The 19,250-nt window shown below is 39.7% G+C and overlaps 1 protein-coding gene across 1 annotated transcript in view; it reads left to right on the forward strand.

Moving 5' to 3' along the window:
* Positions 1-3,033: 3,033 nt before the first annotated feature.
* The window catches only part of RIC8B (RIC8 guanine nucleotide exchange factor B), a 28,385-nt gene continuing 12,168 nt past the window's right edge, over positions 3,034-19,250 (forward strand). The window contains exons 1-5 of the mRNA XM_031057736.1: positions 3,034-3,078; positions 10,718-11,326; positions 13,753-13,847; positions 18,342-18,495; positions 18,806-18,901. Coding sequence (XP_030913596.1) covers positions 10,850-11,326; positions 13,753-13,847; positions 18,342-18,495; positions 18,806-18,901 — 822 coding nt within the window. The 5' untranslated portion in view covers positions 3,034-3,078; positions 10,718-10,849. The remainder of the gene's footprint in view (positions 3,079-10,717; positions 11,327-13,752; positions 13,848-18,341; positions 18,496-18,805; positions 18,902-19,250) is intronic.

Raw genomic sequence — 19,250 nt, forward strand, 5'->3', positions numbered from 1 at the left:
CAGCTTCCCGCCCCTCCCTGTGCGCTCCCTGCCCGCAGGCCATGCAGGGCGCCGCGGCGCTGCCGGGGCGGAGAGCCGGGACAGTGGCTGCAGGAAAGCAGACTTCCAGGGGAGCACAAAGCCCCTTGCCAGGCTCGGGCCCCGGCACGTTCGGTCTTGCGCTCTGCGCGCCCAGTGGGTAGTGTGGGTTATCGGTGATCGGCCGTAAAAGGAGCTGTTCGATAGCGTTCATTTGCGTCACAAGTCTTTTAACCTACGTACACCGCTAGGCAGGGGCGGGACAGAAGAACACTGAGGTCTCTCGGTACCTGACCACCTGCCTGATATGCTGCCCTTTGTGGGCAGCCCTTTGTCGCCGGGAATGGAGAGAGCTTTCCATCGCCTGGACTGCGACCGTGTCAGTGTGCAGGGGCAGGAGATGTGTGTGAAATGGGCTGACAGACCCTGCTTCATTTTTCCGTGTTTCTGGCCAAGCAAAGCGAAAGGGGAAGACAGCTTAGAGCAGGTTGAGCTTTTAATGCTGGCAGGTATGAACAGGTAGTAAGGGTCCTCTGCTTTTGTAGTCTGATATGGGTATGTTCAGACAAGAAGTGAAGGTGTTTCCTGTTGATACAGGGAGGTGAAAATCAGAGTGAAGATACATGTTGGGTTAATCTTTTATTACCCCCCCCCCCTCCTTCTGATAGGGGCATTTTGACACTTAGATTGTAGTAGAGCAGCACAGTCCATTCTGAAAGATTATGTCTCAACCCATCAGGTATCTGTCCTTTGTATAGGTGCTTGTGTGAGTGGTACACAAGTCTCTAAAGCTGGTGCTGACTTAGGGTTTGGCTTTGGCTGTAATTTAAATGCAGTCAAATTGAACTAATTATTGACTGAAATTTAGGAGTCTGTTTCAGGAACGAACATTCAGATCTTTAAAGATCTTTGTTAAAGTTTCATTAAATCACTTTGTGATTAGGCGAGAATCCAAATGAACATGGATGTGATGTGGGTATTCATCCTCTAAGAGGTGTCTTGAAATTTGCTGTCTTAAGTGCAACATGTTTTACACCTAACAATGGCAGTAACTGATTTCTTCACTCAAACTTGGGCTTGTAGAAGAACCTTGAGTCTTGACCCAGTCTGCCTTTATCTGGGTGAAATTCAAAGGTAGAGATTGATGCAGCTGGAGGGCACTCTGTCAGAAGGATTGGTAGATCAAGAGTTCATGGACGCATCTGTTTTAACTTACTGACCTCTGAGGTACAGAGGAAGGATTCTGATTGAAGGAACCTTTTGTTTCTGTCCTTACTCCTCAAAGTGACCCCATGTTAAATGTGTTCTGTCAAAAAGGACGCACAAGCATAATTTCTTAATTTTGCTGTACTGGATTTTATGCCTTCTCAGCAGCTTTCCCAGATGAATTATTTAGGCTTGAGTTGAATCCTCAAGGACAGAGTTGAGAGCTCATGCACCTTGTCTTCTGACATTTCAAGTATTTGCATGAAGTCTTGGAGTTAAGTGTGTAGCTAAATACTTCTTTTGGAGTGGGTGAGAAACTTTAATGCTATCTCACTATGACATTGCCCTTACTGCATTTCTTGTTCAAACTTTTTAATCGTATTTCGTCCATCTCTTTTTTGTACACTTTGTTACTCACACTTTGTCTATGGGCCAGCAAAGACTGGGCAGAGTACTCCAGGTTCCAGAGCTTTAGGTTTCCCTAGGTTTTTTTTTTCCAAATAACAAATGAAATATGCTTTAATTGAAAAGAAAGGATGGATCAAGTGTAGTTCCAAAGTGCAAGTGCCTATAGAATAACCATAGTGAGAGAAATTAATATGTCTGTTGGTGCTTCCCTGTGCTGTCCTATTTGCAGTGATTATTCCAAATCTCTGTTGCTCTACTGCTTAGGCTTGTTCTCACTACATTGCTTTTGTAAACTTGCTAAAATGTTCATGTGCAAACATAAAGGTTGCATTCTCTTGGTTAATTGCTCATCATTCAATGCTCACCTGTCTTTGATTGGCATGTTGCTGAACCCCTGTGGTCTAGTTGGGAGCCCTGTAAGAGAGAGGAAGGGGATTATTTGCCTATTATTGAGAGAGGAAGGGAATGATTTTCCTAACATCCTCAAGGCTCTAATTGATGTTGGTAACCTTTGGTGGTTGGGTAGATGTCCAAGGCCTTTCTGTGTAATTGTGAGCTTGGGTCATGAAAGGTAAGAAGGCCCATGAATGTGCTATGGAAAGTCACTTTTGTTTTCAGTTGCTTGCATGCTGTAGCAAGTTGCATGTTAGATGTAGAAATTGATATTTTAATTTTTTGGAAGCTGTTAATAATACTTATCATTTATATTGGAAGTTTTAAAATGTTTAGAGAAATGTCTGGTATTAGTGCTGTTTTCTTTGTCTGATGAGTAATATTTCACTAATAGCATTCTTCAGGGTGCTAACATGGAACTAGGCCTGACTGCTATTTGAAGTGTTTAATAAAAAATAAGGACTTGTAGTTACACCATGTCTGTCTTTTGTTTAACTGTACCAGAGAAACAAATACCTTGGTAAGGTGTTTTGGAAGCTGCCAGAACACAGAAACTCATAGTTTTTGTAGCAAGGCTTATTTGATTTGTACTACTTGTTTTCTGGGCAAGACGATGCCATGGTGGTTCTGGTTTGGAACAGTCAGAGCAGTCAAAAGCTTGTAAGCAAGATCTGTTTGGGGAAGAATCTGGGTAATGAGGTGTGTGTAAAACACAAGGCAATCTCTCTTTTTTCACCCTGTTAAGTGCCATGTGTGAGGTAGTTGACTCACATCCCACAGATAAAAGCTTGCTCTGCACCAGTAGTAATTGTGAAACTCTTCATTGGAGTCACTTACTGAAGCTTTTGCTGTTGGGGAGGATGGGAAGAGGAGGGCATGGTTGTAGCCTCATTATCTGAGGCTTGGTTTAACCAGAGCCCTGGGGTTTTGAATAGTTTTGCAGGTATTACATCCTCTGCAGCTGCTGTGCATGTAACAAACACAAACTCTTGTCTTTGCTTACAGAATCGGGCCACTTTCAGGTTTGATCCTGCAGATGAAGACAAAAGAAAGGTGAGTAAAATAGGCTGTAGAGCTGCATACCTCAATGTAAAAGTTAAGAGTAAAGGCAGTCTCTCAGCTGCCATTGTGAAATGGTGCAAGCAGTGAGTATAAAGTTATAATTTAATTGTTGCTTCTTCAGTCCAAGAGACATGACAATGACGCATTCCCTTTTTTCTCTGAAATTCCCCTAACAAAACTCCCAGTGTTGAATGAAAGTAGTTACAGAAAAGCCTATAAATGATTTTGCTGGGTACGGATTTGAGATGAGGTGGAGGAGTAAGTGTAAAGATACTCTCCTATATCTACTGAGATAAAGTTTTGCCATAGATTTTTCAATTTTCTCTCTTCTCAGCAGGTAACAATATGACGTTTCTTGTCTGTGTGAGATGCTTGAAGAACATTAGGGATTAAGATGAAGGGATAAGTACAGAAGAAAACTATTAAGCTGTAAGGAAGACAGGGTTGTAGAAGCCTATTATTCCAAAGGTGCTGTAATCAGTGAGATGTGGTATGTGCATCAGGTGTCAAAGCTGGGAAATGTGAATTGAGCTGTCCAGGTGTGGTAGGGCTTAGCACATCCCTTGGGATCCATTCACAGCCTCGCATTTAAAGCTTGGACATGGACATTTTTTTTTCCTGTTGTTATTTTTAGGGTGTAAGATGTAATACCAAGCCCCTTTCTTTCTGTTGTGTAATTAGCTTTGGGGCTGATTTGCATATTTATTCAGAAAACGTTCATTAGTGAATGAGGCTGTATCTTTCTGCTATTTCTGGAATAAACTCAAAGCTTGAAATCAGAATTGCAAGATTCCTGCAAGGATAGCTTGTCTGAAATTGGGCACACATTGTTTCATTCCATGATCTTATGCTAAATCTAGATACGTTAAGGTGTTATTTTTTTTTTTTTCTGGTAGAAATGGATGGGATGATAAGTCTGTCAGTCTTTTGCATTTGCAAACCCATCAGTTGTTTGTACTATAATCTTCAGTTGCAATTCCTTGTTACACAGAGGACTCAAAGACCTCTTTGCTTTATCTATGGCTTTACTGGAAGCTGACACTCAGTGATGTGGTGATGGACTCTGTGTGTCCCTTCTGATCGGTAGAAGAACTCACCTGGAATCTGGACTTGGTGCTTACCTCTGTTCCCTCACCATCCCTCCCATCCCTTTTTACACTGTGCTTGAGTGAATGTCTAGTCTGAAAAATTGATTGCCAGCTGCAGAACACAGGAAAGGACAAGAGAGCAGAGGCCAAATTGGCAAAAGCCAAATAAAGACAATGAGTTTGGAGAGGTGAATGTAAGTTACACAGTATGAGGATTTTTTTTTTAAGCAACCCATACACACCAGTGACATGCTGAAAATACAAAAGATAGAAAGGCCAAAACTATTGCTTGACTAGAAGCTGGTTAATTTGACTGAGTAAATTGTTCTGCAGTGATATATGACTACCAAAACATGATGGTTTTAGGCTGTAACCTAACTAAATCAGCAGTGAATTTGTGATAATGAATTCCAGGAGGAAAGTAGGTTGTGTGCTCCAGAAGACAGGAAGAGATGTAATGCTATCAAGTTTGTGTATCTGAACATAGCCACAGGACTGTAATACATCACAGGGTGATAAAACCTCAAGATTGTAATGTGGGCTGTCCTTGTATTTGTCCTGATTGTTTAGTGATGTATGTGTCTGCCTTGGCCTATCTGTGGTGAGTGTTCTGGATATAAATCAGATGGCAATCTATGTTGTACTCTAAGATCCACTCAGATACCAGGCACATCAAGTCAGTGCCAATCCTTCTTAACTTGTTATATACTAATAAAAAATATGAATTTATGGAAGCCTGTTTTCAGTTTCTGTGTGTAAACAGTATAGAAATTGCCAACCAGAAGTAAATGTGTTCTGGAATAGCGACGGAAATAAAGGCAGTGGAGTTGTTTCTGAGGAGTTTAATGAGCGCTTAGAAATCTGAAATATTTGTCTCAAGCAGTCAAGAAGTTTTTGACCGTGTTCTGCTGGAAAAAGTTGAGTCTCCAGAACTGCAACACTTCACAGCACCATGGCATGGTTGAGACAAACAGTTGGTCTGTTCTGGAATCCACTCCAGAAAAAGGATATCTGTTAACTTGACCAGGCAGTCATCTTGGAGAGAGTTGTCAGGTGTAGTGTCTCCCTCTCTCTGGCAGAGCAGGTCCTTCAGTTCAGGCTCACATGCTAATACAGAAAGGAAGGAGTTTTTGGACCACTTGATCCTTATTTAATAGCTTTGCTCTCCATTATTTATATTTTGTTGGGGCCAAATACTGCTTCTGGAGTAGCAACACATTTGTGCTGTTTACAGACTTTAGATGGTAAGAAAATTACAGTACTGTTTGTGCCCTGGAAATACGTCTCTCAGCACTGATTGCCTGGCTGGTCATAGCATTCCACAGCTGGAAGTTGTCGTGGCACCATTTGCTGTGATATAACAGATGAAGTAAATCTGTCCAAGGTGGCAAGTAGGGCTTTTTAATTTGGATGGAGGCACTGAGTTTGCAAGAGGAAGGGGAAAAAAGGGAAGCAGTAGCCCAATGTAAGAATATAACGTACAAGCCATATTCTTACCTGATATGACTGAACTATTTCCTCTTCAGCTCCATACTTTTCTGTCTGCTTCACCTCTTATAGTACTTGAAGCATCAGGTTTCTGCTCTGTTTGGTCCAGCTTACTGTGTTGGGTCTCTTAATAGAAGTCTTCAGAATTTGAGACCAGTGTTCTTGAGTTATTGTTTGGGTTTGATTTGAACATGGTGGATCTAAAATTCAGTGGGAAGAAAATCACCCAAAACAGTCTTTTCCCCTTGCATCACTGAGTGTTTTCAAGGTGTTGAAATAGCTAGTGGTAAATAGTACCAAATGTATGTGGGGATTTCTCTACCAGTTAAATTCATGATGTGGGGAGATTCTCTTAAGTTTCTGTACAGTACCATATTTTAGCTCTGGAAGGAGTGAAGTATGTTGATGGACCAAGATGCTGTCACACTCTAAATCTTAGAAGAACCTCATTCTTAAGTTAGTTCTGTTGATGCTGTGATGTTTCAGGGAGTTCTGAAGGTTCCTACAGCCACCAAGGCACAGTTTTTCTCCTCCCAGTAAATATAGGGTAAGCTTTTAAAGTCTATTAGTGAGTGTCCTGTAACAATATTAAGCTCAGGTTCTCCTCTGGGCACACTGTATGGTATCTTTGTTATTGTTGTTACTGTTCTGAATTCTCCAAAACCCCTTAAGGGAGTACCAGTCTGTAAGAGGAAAAAGTACAAAGTATCCTGCATTAATACTGAGCATTTGTTCTAATTCTCTCTGGTCCTGCCCATTCCCATCCAGCATTTTTTTCAGCTTTTACTGAAACCTCTTAAGGTTCATCAAACCCATCTCTCCTTTTAACATCCTTTCACTATGGGATTACAGAAGATAAAAGGGTTCTCCCTCTCCCTGTCCAGTGAGGTGAGCAGGGGCTGCTGTGAGTGCAGCTACACAGGATTTAACCTTTCTGTGACTGAAGCAAGTGTTTAATCCACCAGTTCTGACAACAGGGATTGCTCAGTGTGCTCCTCACCTCACGTGCAGAACTGTCCTGCTCTCGTGTTCAAACCTTCAGCTTGGCGCTGTGCCATGTCAGAGCTGGCAGGCTCCTGTCAAACAGCCAACTTCCTGCTGTCAGTGCAGGCTCAACAATGAAGTACTCAAAAGCAGGCTGAATCCTCAAGGAATGCAAGTATACACCTTCACACCCACATCTATCCACAAAGACTAAGCAAAAATTTGGCGCAGTCTTCTCGGGGAGGTTATCTAATTGTCCTGCTGTTCAGCACAGTTGATGATATGTGTTGTATAAATGTTGTCTTGACTTACAAAGAAATGAAAGTTGTATCTAACATTTCAAATATTCTTGGGCTTACTTTCTCTTTGCCATGGATGCTTAGCTTGAAACCTAATCGACATTAAAACACAAAAACTGAAGAGTTGTGCTCTCCTTTCCATCCCCTCCCCTCCCCCCAGCCTAATCAGCCTGTGAACAAAGATAGTGGAAGATAATGGAAGTATTTGGCCCAAAGTCACAAAGCAGGTCTGTGGCTGAGCAAGGGAGAAAACACAAGTTTCGTGTCTCAGGAGAGGTCTTTTTCTACTGGGCTGTGTTGCTTCTTAGCATCGTGGCTTTACACTGCCAAGATAAAGGATCAAAATAGGTTAATAGTTTATTTGTCAAAACAAGATGACAAATGGATTTTTCTGGCCTTCCTGTTTTAATACAAGATTTAATACTACAGCCTAGACAAAAGGAATAGTGTGCATTGTTCTGTGTTAATATTAGCACAAAAGCTGAGAAATCTTGCATTTCAGAGAAATGAATGGATTTTACAATAAAAATATGTTAAAACTAGAAACTGCCTTGAGTCTGTGAAAAGTATATGAAAAACATTGCTTGCTGTAGCGTGATTGATGAAAGTCAAAATATTATCTGGATGTTGAAAGGATAGGACACCAAACAAAGAAATGTGAAAATCTTGCAGTGACCTAAAGGGTAGCAAACAAAGGCCCTGAAACTGGAACAGTCATCATATGTGTTGTGAAAGGGGGAGGTACCTTCCTGTCTGAATTTTCACTTGCTTTCATTTCCAACCACATAAATGAAATCTGTGCCCCTTAGTTTATGCCATGCTAATGGCCTACAGGGTGGTAGAAAGAGCACCACCTAGAGAAAATGAAAAGCATAATAATGTTGTGGTCACATCTCTTCCTGTTTCTCTTCTCTCTGTGCATCATTTCCCTTGTACCATCAAGGCCAAAACAGAAAATGTGCTGTATGGCATTTGGTTTTAATTGTCTCTGAGGCAATTTCCAAATAGGGTGAATCTTTCCGTGGATAGCTCTGCAATTATAATCAGATACTCTGTCTTTTCCTGAGCTGCTGATGGCTCTTGGGGTCAGCCAACAGTGGTTCACTGTTACAGATACCCTAACTGATTGCTGCTTCCTCTGAAATCACTCTTGATGGCTCACTGGGTCTTAACTCTACAGACCTTTGTCAGCATTTAAGTTGTAATCAGGCTGCTAAATCTCTACAAAAAAAAGTTCTATTTTATATCTATCTTTAGTACAACTATTCAGAGTTAAGACTCTTCTGGTGCTGCATTTCACTATGATTTGAAGCCAAGAGATGATTTTATATTTTTAATTAAATTGCATGTCATTTACTGTATGGAGGGAAGGTTAGGCTTCCACCTCTCGCAGCAAGTCAGCAGGAGGTTATTGCCTTTTGGCATCCTTCCTGCAGTGCTTTTGACATTTTCCAGTGACACTTTCATAACAGCAGGTGGGTAAAACTTATGGGGAAAAAAATTAAGTCAGAATTTGAGTGGCTTGGTCTCTTTGTAATCAAATAAGTTTCAGAATTTGGATAAATTATTACAGACCACCTTGTAGCAGCTGTTACCAACAAGGAAGACAATAACTGCTAAGTCTAGTTGAAAAGTGCTTAAACACAGAATAAACTAGCATTTTTCTGGAGTTTTGTGAACTGCCTGTTCAGTTGTGTGTTATTCCTCAAAACCAAACAGACTCCACACTTCGGCTTGCAAAGCAGACTTAATTGTATCCAAAACTCTCAGCAATAGAAAGTGAACTCTTGTAAGAAGTTGAGCTGTGACTAGGTAATTTGGCTGTGGATCTAGACTGGTCATTTTTTGTTTTGGGCATTTTAAAAAACACTTCAAAGCTGCTACCTTCAGAAACATTTGGTGCAGGCCTAGCATACCACGCTTAAATCGGGGAGTTGTGTGGTTCTGTGTGAGCAGCACTAGGTTAATGGTGAAGAACTCTGTCCTTAAGTGTCTTTTTCCAGACACAGTAAGTACCTATATGCCTGTACAGATGGTCACATGTGGGGTTTTTAGTGCTGTAGTGTCTTTAATATTCTGATAAAAGATTTCTCATGTTGCATATGTGATAAGAGGTGGGGCTCAATCCTTGTTTTCAAGCTCTTACTGGATTGTCTAGTCAGGGCTGTGGAAATGCAGTTGAGATCTTGGTTGTCTAGGTGGTGCTTTTGGATGGGCTTAACCCCAGGACAAGCATCGTAGAAATCATACTGTGAGTTCCTACTGTTTGACTTTGTTTGCACATTTTCTTTTAATATTGTTTGAAGTTAAAAGAAAACAAGTTTAAGTCTTGAGTTGTTTGCTCCCATATTCTTCTGGAGTGTCTGTTCTAGATATGCTTTAATGTTTGTTCTTGATTTTGTTCATTTTTTTAATTTTGACTTTAATTGTAAATCATCACAGTAATAATACTGGCTTACATGTCCCAAGTGGAATCTTTGTTTTGAACTTTGCGTCAGGGTCATGGGCTTCAGTGCTCCTCACCTTTTCATTATGGTGGTGATAGTGAAAGTGGAATTCCAGAGACCATTCACCAAGAACCATTTTATACTTTACTAGTATTCCTGTGCTTTTTGTAATGATTTTTTTGACACAGACTGCCTGAGATCACAATATGAATTTTGGGTCCTAAGTAGACTTCTGCATTAGGGCTCTTCCACTCAGTGGCTGCTCTCGCTTCTTCAGTAATTTATTCATGTTGATGGTCAAGACACCAAGCTGAGGGGGAGAGGAGCATGGAGAAACTGTGTCCTAGAAGGTACAGTGCAGTTTCTGTTGCATTGGGAGTTTCTTTGTGACTATACTTCTGACACTAGTACCCATCAGTAGTTGTGTTGTCTTGAGTGTAAGGCATAAAAACCCACTGGAGTCCTCTCACATCAAGCAATCTCTTCTGGCCTCTCTTTTCTCCCCTTTGATTTATTGATTGTCCATTTCTGTCTTATAAAAGGTAATGCTTCTGTAATTCAGCTGTTACGGTTCTGACCTGCAGATTATTGGAGTGTTGTATTTTCCCATGCTGCATTTATGTGATTACTTACCCCTGCAGTCCTGTTGGTATAAGGAATCTGTGAACTATTTTGACATCAAGAACAATCTGTGTTGATAAAGCAGCAGCTTTGCTGCTTTGGTAGAACTGCTCCCGTCTGCCTTCAAGGAAAACTGCATTGTGTTTCTGTGTCAGAGGTGTTATTTCTTAGAGTCATACTTAAAATGGGAGAAGTCTGTGGATTAGGTTGAAGAGGCCACATAAATTACAGCTGTTACCAAACATGGAGTACTAATCCTTGTATGTTAAGTAGCAGTTATTTTGGTTTCTTTTTCTCCCAGCCTCCTGACTGAAACAGCCTTGACTTAAAATTCTGCAGGTGCTGTAGGTGTGACTTGTACTTTGACATGTTTTTGCTTTCACTTCTCTCTAACTTTGTTGTTCTTCTGGAGTTTTTAATCCTGATACTGTAACTGGCAGCGGTGGGTAATAGCTGCCATTTTGGCTTAATGCTTCTGCAAATGTTGATGTATTTGGATTGTGTCCATGAGGAAAACTGCTTTTGGTGCTTTCTGGAGGCCTTTGGTAACAGTACATATTTTAAAGTGCTGATGTGGAATACCTAGTTTGTCAAGTGAGATAAAACATCAAAAGTTATATGGAAGCTTAGCAAAGTAGTTTCTTATTGCCACCAATATTTTGACACTAAAACTGTCCCCTTTTTCTTTATTGTGTTTGCCTAGAAACTGTGTGAAGGAATTCTAAACATCCTTGAAAAAGACACAGAAACTTCATGTCAAGTTGCCTGCCTGGAGGCCCTCCGGATTCTTTCCCGGGACAAGAAGGTTTTAGTGCCTGTAACCACAAAGAGGAACATGCAGATCCTTATGAGGCTAGCAAAGCTGGACACTGTGGAAGATCCACTGGAGACAGTATCTGAATTTCCTGTGATAGTAGAAGCCTTAAAATGCCTCTGTAACATAATTTTTAATAGTTCAGTTGCGCAGAAGCTCAGTTTGGAACTGAATCTTGCAGCAATGCTCTGCAATCTTCTGCAGAAATGTAAGGACCGGCAGCTTGTTGATGACATTAAATGCTTTGATTTGCGTCTCCTCTTCCTCTTGTCGCTTCTGCATACAGATATTAGAGCACAATTGCGTCAGGAGCTACAAGGGGTGCAGGTTTTGACTCAGGCTTTGGAGAGTTCCCTGAGTGTAAGATGGACAGAAGAATATAAGGCAGCAGAAGATCGTGACAGGCTTCCTCTGTCTTTGCAAGAGACAGATTGTGCCATTGAGGCACTAAAGGCTCTATTTAATGTAACACTTGACAGTTGGAATGTCCACAGCAAGGTAAGGCTTAGCTGAGGTGCTTTTTTCAGTTGATTTTGTTTAGTCTGCAAGAACCAGCGGGTAGATACACAGGAGGAAGTTGTTCCTGCAACGACTTGGGCAGAAAATCTTATTCATACGTTTTCTGTGTATTGGGAGAACTGCTTGGCTTGCCTAATGCAAGTTTAAACTGTGTGTTTTCGGATACAAAAATGCAAAAAATACTATTTTATAAAAGTCTTAGATTTCCAAAATAAAATAAGTGTTGTTCACTAATAACTAGCTGGCTAGGAAAAACTTCTTTTTGTAAGTGTACCAGATGGCTGCATCTTTGGAGCTTGTGGACTATGGCAATAGGGCAATAGATAGAGCTGAGAGTACTTCTCTGTTGCATGATAAGTACATCAACTCTCATTTTTAACAAATAACTCTGATGAAAGAGTCTGCTGTTGTTAATATCTTTGTCCCATCCTCCCAACACCAGCTTTGGACTTCAACATTATCTTTTTAGATGGGATCAAGTACAAGAACAAAATACACTTCCATTATTATGTCTTATGAATAAGGTTTATCTTGGTTTGTTTTTGTTGTTATGTCAGATCTTTTTTTTTTCCTTAGATAAATATGCTTCCTATGTGTTACATCCTTAAACTTATAAACAGAAATTACAAGGGTAACTTTTCTCAATAACCTGAGTCTGTGCTAAAGCAGGAGAATTATATAGGGAACCTTTCTTTTTAGTCTACATCATAGTCTCTAGAAGAGTGTTATTTACTTTCCATTGGACATGGTGAATATGTAGTATATAAAGCTGATCAAAATTTTACATTAGTTAAAACTTGCAAATAATTGTTCTTTTTAGTGCATTGGGCTAAACAGCAAATCACATATTAATTATAACTTTAAGGAATGTAAAACTTGAGCAAAGTTGGAAGTTTATTCTTTGCTTTAATGTCTCAAGGATATGCTGAATAAGAAATCCTGAAATTTAAGTTATGGAGGGGTCAGAGAAGCTAATATTTGAGTTTCAAGGAAATATAAAGAAAGTGAAGTTTCTTTCTTCTGTTTATATTCCTGACTTAGACCCTTATTAAAAGTATCTTTAACTTTGTCAAATTCTTCTTATAGACAGGTGATTGTTCTGGAGGTAAAAAAACCTGTAATACAGTTATATGGAAAGTTGGAAAAAGAAACTGTTCACCTCTTGATACCTGGAAGTTGGTTTACTCTTAAAAAATACTGAATCTGGAGAGATGTAAAGCCCAGCTTACTGTCTTTTCCTCCTTAATATCCCAAGAATGCATATAGCTTTTTTTTTTTAATGAGAAGCTTATTTGCATTTTGAGATAAAGCTTAGATAATAACTCTTTACTAGAAATTCCTAAAAGTGGAGAACGTTTAAATTAAAGAACTTTTTAGTGTCTGTTAGCTGTTAGCCAGATATGTTAGGTGACATTCTGCTTAGTGAATATTCCAGTGGTAATTTTAATGATCTGGGGGAGGAGTGAAAGGCATGCTAATGAAGTGGGCTGAAGATGCAGAATTTGAAGAAATTCCAAACAGCAGAACACATGGAAAATAAAAGGAGAGCAGAGAGGTTGGGCATGTGGGTGAAAGTTAAACAAGATCTATCCTAATGTGGAGAGAACCATTTGAAACGCCAGTATTTAATGACTGGAGATGGTTTCAAAGTAGCAAGGCCAGACAAGAGCTGCAGATGGTACAGTTGGCAGATTTTGATGCTGATCCTTCAAAAGATGCATTGGGTGCTTTGTGCCAGGTCAAGCACTCCAGAACATATGACAGGTGCCAAGAAGAGCTGTTGAAAAAGGGTGAGAACAATGATTCAGAGTTAAATGGTTGCGCTTACTGGTGTACTATTGTGTGGCTACTGTATGGTGGGAGATTGGAAGGGGGGGATTGCTTGGAGAGAGGAAAAGGTAGGGCAAGTAAGGTTGCTGAGAAGTTATTAATGGAATGGAGGAAAGGTATCCAGGGAATTAGAAAAAAGAGACTAGGTGGAGGGAATGAAACTTGGCAAAAGGCCTAAATGAGGAGAAGATAAATTAAGTGAAGAACATGCATAATCTAAATGGATGAAGAGGTGGCCTGGTGTAAATACAGGAAGTAAAGAGAGTGGTGTGTTAGGAGTAGTGGTATGGAATTGAGCGAACACTTGTAACTGGGTTTTCTACTAATGAAGGCTGGTTTAATTGGAAAAACCTCAGTGAGTTTTACAAGGCCTGACTTTTGAAAAAGTCAGCTTATGAGAATTATGTAGCATTAAGCATTCAGTGAAACAAAGGTACAGTCCTTTTATTGATAGGGATGGATGTTATGATCTAATAGGTATTTTCCATCTTTAACTTTTATTATTCTAGTGACCTGAAAGCCTTACTTGCAATCTTCAAAATGAAAAAATATCTTCATAATTTATATTTATATAGAATGAATCTCATCAATTTCGTTACATGGCTGCCATCCTTCGACACTGCTTATTAACCACGGGCCCTACTGAAGAAAAAACTGAAGAGTTGCACAGGTTGGTAGAATTGCAGAACTAATCTATGTTAAAAGGTTTTTGTTTGGTTGATTTTTCTAAATAGAAATTACTTTGCCTAAAATCTAAAGTAGAAATCTGAGAAACAATGAAAACTTAATTTATTTTGTGGTGATATTGTTAATTTTTTTTTAATGAAAGCTGTTTTCCTCAAACATTGTTTAAGCATATCCAGTTTTCCGGAGAGACAGTGGCTGGCAAGATCATTATCTTCTGTCACTGATAATGAAGCTCACCTTTTTTAAATTTTGGTTTTATGTTCATGTGTGTGTATCTGAGGATGAAAATACATATGAAAGTTGTAAGTGTAGTTAAAATTGAAGTGGAATGCAACTTCTGTTGTTTTGCACAGAAACTAATGGAAACACTACATTTTGAGACTTCTATATGTAAGTTTTGCAATTCTGATGGATTGGGGTGGAAGTAACAAGTTGATATTTTATCCCAATAGTTCTATGGGCTTTATTGGAAGTACCAATAATTTTCCTTGGTAATTTTTTTTTTTCAAAGATGACTGAATCACACAGTTTTAGGTGTGTGGTTTGGTTTTTTTTTTCCTCAGTCCTGCACCCAACTGTTATGTATTGGCAGCCAATAATTCAATCAAAATTCAGATTATTTGTGGTGAGGTGGTGGGTCTTGTTTAGTGTTACTGTTCTTTCTCTATGACACCCTTATTTTTACCAAGTAGGTCAGCTGTTCACTGGGCCTTGACAGTACAGTAGCTTCCCTCAGCACTGAAATGTTGCCATTTTCTTCTTCAGAGATGTCTGCATATCTGACTGTAGGATCTTTAGAAGGTCTGCTGAGCCAGTCTCTAGGAAGAAGGATACAGCTTTTCATACCCAGCAATCTTGAAAGTGTTAAATGACCTTGATTAAAGTCTTGGAAAGCTCTTAGAGATCAACAGTCTTCGGAGGTGAACTCTAAAATCCTACAAGAGAGCCCTTCTCAGTTGGTGCAGACTAGTTTGGAATAATTTAGGATACTGCTGCAGTAGTTGCCATGACTGAAGTTAGTGCTGGCTCCTGAAGGGCAGTTAGTGTTTTCTCTTTGCTGCTGCTTATGGTGGGTGCTTTGTGCTCTCAGCCTCCTTTAATGGAGGGACTGGCAGGAATAAAATCCCTACTGCTGGGAGAATTTAAAAGTTCTGGATAAAATCAACAATTATGAGAGAGTTACAAGAACTATTATACAGCTGATACTCTTCCCAAGATCTGTTCCCTTGTCCAGAAATCTGACTAGTCTGATCACACTGTTAAATATATTGCCCTGTAAAATTTAATTGTCTTGTGCTATTGCAAAAGGATGCAAGTTATGCAGGTCCTTTTGGTTTTAGATTTTGCACACACTTGCAGCTGAGATCCAGAAAGGGCTTTACATATAGAAGCAGGCAGCTGTGAAGATGATGTAGTGTTGGTGTGATTTCTGTCCTTGCTTTTTCAGTGTCAAGGGAGAGTTTTTGTAGCAGTGCTGCCCACATGGGCCTTATGGAGACACCAAGTCAAAGCAAAGGTTCTCCATAATTCGGAGAGGGGGAAGCACGAAATAAATGAGGACACACATCACTGCCTTGTATCAAGGCAGCTGTTCCCCCTTCTCTGGCAGACACTCAGTGTAGTACTGCATTAGTCTTTCTGCTATGCTGAGAAAACAGCTTTGTCCCTCAGTTAGCAAACTGTAGCTGGTTAAGTTAGCTGAAGAGTAAAGAATGCAAGTATAGCATCATTGCTTATGGTATTCAATCTTGATTTATGTGCTGCAAGAGCACCGTGCAGGATTTGACTGCTGCGATTCGAACATTTCAGCCTTTTTGCTGAACTTGAGTTGTGTCTTTGAATGCTGCAAGGATGCAATAAAAGAATAATTGAATACACCTTTCCACCAAGACTGTTCATCACAGCTCTGCAATAGAAAAGCTATACTCAGAAGTAACACCCCTGCAGATCCTCAAATGGAGGTTCTCCTCCAACTTCAGTCCGCCGATCTATTTGGACAAGCAAAACTCAATTCCTGATAGGAGCCACACTAAGAAATGAGTAAACTGTTATTAGCAGTATGTAGCTAAAAGAGAGAGGCCTGTGTCATCATTTGGGCCATTCAGTGTGCTGGACTCTGGCCGTGCAATCTTTATTGCTAGAGATGAGGTGTGAGTCAGAGAGCAGAGCACAACTTCCAGCTCCACTTTCCTCCTGGAGCCTATCACTAAGGCAATTATGAAAACTGTGTTAAAATAAAATGAAATACAAACAGTTGTGAATGCAGAATAAACTGTATGAAGCATCGGGGAGATACAAATATATTTCTTAAGATTGCTGATTACTTGCACTTCCCTAAGTTTGTAAATCTGCAGAACCTAAGATGCTTCAGTGAAAGGTTTTGGCAGCCTGTTATAGCACATAGTTTGAATGGCTGTGCTTTGAATGTGTAAGTTGAGGATTTATTTTAGGTGAACAGTGAGTGTTGGACACATGCCCTGAGCCACGATGTACTGATTGTCAGTGTGACTATTTCTAATAAAAAAGCAGAAGTTAGCCATAAAATATCTTAACTGCTTTAGTACCCAGCATTGTCCTTGTGGTTCTGTTGCGGCATTGCTTAATGTTTGAATATGAACAACTTAAAGTACCACATGTTAGAGTGAGTGTCATTTTTGCCCACTAACAAGGTTTTAATCAAGGCATTCACTGGCTCTAAATAGGCCTTTGCTTCTGAATTTGCATATCAGGAGGGGGCTGGGAGTATGAGTGGGTGGATGTCATGTCCCAGTGATTAATGATCTGTAGGAAGCCAAAAAGGGGAGAGTAATATATGCAGTATTTCTACCCCCTGGAGCAGGCATGCAAACACTATTGTGCATATCTGTGCGCAGTCAGTGACTTCCTGGTAGCTGGAGAATTTCATACACTCCTCTGCCACAAATAAAACTGTCAGTGGAGTGACAAAGATCAGAAAGCTGGGCTTCATTTATTGAAAAGAATAGCTCAGGCACAGTGATCCAGAAAATTAATTTTGTAGGTGTTTGGGAACTTGGTTGTTTAATAAAAAACTGGTAAAAAGAGAACTTTTGATGAAAGGCCTGAAGCCATCAAATATTTGTTGAATTTCTTCTGTTTTGTTTCTGACTATTCCTGAATTATTGGAGAGGAATAACTTCTGTGATATAAAAGGCATATCTTGAGCAGGATTTAGAAACAAAACAAAGAGAACAGGCGTTCCCAAAAGTAATAGTTGTCTGAATTTCAATTACTAAAAGAGCAAAAAGGAGATGGCACAGTGTGGAACAGCCACCCAGTCTGATCAAACCAGAACTAGCAATTTTGTTAGAAATCCTGTTATGGTCAGATGGCCATTGTTTGCTTTCTCTTTTGCTAATTCTTCGTTAGAATTGTATTAATAACTTAGAAACAGAGGGCAGCTTCTAAGTAGATATTATTAAAAGTCTTAAATGAAGTTGTTTGAAAAGATTTCTCCATTCTTTGAGCACTTCACCAGTCCTTGAAACATGAGTGCTCATTGGTTCATTGATAGCTGTGAGGTCTGCATGGGTAAACCTGAATAGTTTTGTGCTATTTCTAAATACATCCATTTTTAAGTTTAGTTGGACATCAGCAAGTAAATAATGATGGAATTCTAATTTTTGCAGCATCTGCGTAATTTCTCCCAGTGTTCAGGAACAGTACAAGCCCAAGTCTGTACAGTGAGAACAGGGTAGATAGCAAACTCAAGGCATGTGTACCCTGCAAGAGATCCTTGCAAAGTAAGTCCCACCTTACTCCATTGAAGAGGAGGGAGGGACCCTGTGACCTAATTGAAATAATTTAATGGCTCTTTGGAAATGCTCCTCTTTGTGTCCTAGGTTGAGAACACTGCCAGTTACTGAAGGGTAGTGCTTGATACATAAACCTGAGTCTTTTTTTAATGTTTAAAAGCCTTCTGTATTTCATAAATATTGCAAACTAAATAAAAATGAAAATATTTCAGGGGACCTAAGAAAAGGCCACTTTGCCCTCCTGTTACAGCAGGAGGAAATGTTGTCCATATTATGTTTTGCCATACTAATGTTGGTAATATGGATGTATGGTAAAATGTTTTAAGTTTCAAGAAGGGAAAAAACTCTGACTACTGCAAATCAATGTGAGAGTTCCCCCTGCTGTCCTGCAAGATCAGCTGCTGTAGCTTGCTGCTGGAAGCTGTGCCTTGTCCATGGGATGAGACACTGTGGGGGCTGGAAGTAATCCTGCACTGCTGCTTTTGGAACTTTTTGTCTTTCTTTTTCCTTGTTTGTTCCAAGAGCCAGAACTCAGGCGATAATGCAGGCCACCTTCTTTAAAACCCAGAGAGGGGAAAATAAAGCATTGTTTGAGTTGTAGGGCCTCTTTTTGATTGCAGTTGTACAGGCAGTTTATGGTGAGTTGTACTCTGTTTTTAATTGTTCCTTCCAAATGAATAATGAATTTTTAAAATCTGTTTCAGCAATGCAATCAACCTCTTAAGCAATGTTCCTGTTTCTTGCTTGGATGTTCTTATTAATCCATCGTCCCAAGAGGAAACAGATATAAAATACAATGGTATGAATATGGGAGCTATTCAGATTTTACTGGATTTCATGGAGAAGAGAATAGACAAGGTATGGACTGCAGGGATTTTTCACAAAAGGGGCCTCTTTCACTAAGGCAAAAAGTGCACATATATCAAGTTCTGTATAAACCTTTCAGCCAGTACTTAGCACAAATATGGATGTCCTACTAAACTGTGAAATACCTCCAAATTCCTGTGAATATCTGAAGCTCTTTGCTGTGTGTCTGAGGGTGAACATTTGGTTTTTTATGTAAAGTTCATATTTTGGCTCTCATATAAAACTTTATTGAAGCGTTCATAGAATTTGAAAAGAAAAGTTTGCTCTTAAAATGTTTTATTTGTATTTGGCCTTATTTTAGGGAAGCAGCTACAGAGAAGGTCTGACTCCAGTTCTTAGTTTATTAACTGAATGCTGCCGAACTCACAGGAATATCAGGAAGTTTATCAAAGCTCAGGTGAGTAAAATTCATCGAAATTTGCATTTGAAGCTGGTGATGAACTTTGAGGTTTTACATCAGTGCAGGACAGTGCTATAGAAGTAATTTTTCAGTCTTGTAAATTAACAGATATTATGATACATTTTGTAGAGCTGTTAAATAATAACATCAGGGATATTGTAAAGCTGTGTCAGTGTGAGTCACCATGGATCCTATGAGATGGGTAAAAAATTCAGTAAGGTCTGTTCCCTTACATTCAGTAAATAAGAAGCATTTCAGTGCAGTTAATTTGACTTTGCAGAGCTGTGTGATGGCAAGTGAGAATACAGGTGTTTTGATGGGTTCTGCTTGAGGTTTAGTTTTACTT

The sequence above is a fragment of the Geospiza fortis genome, unplaced genomic scaffold, assembly GCF_000277835.1.
Source record: "Geospiza fortis unplaced genomic scaffold, GeoFor_1.0 scaffold173, whole genome shotgun sequence".
Taxonomy (NCBI): Eukaryota; Metazoa; Chordata; class Aves; order Passeriformes; family Thraupidae; genus Geospiza; species Geospiza fortis.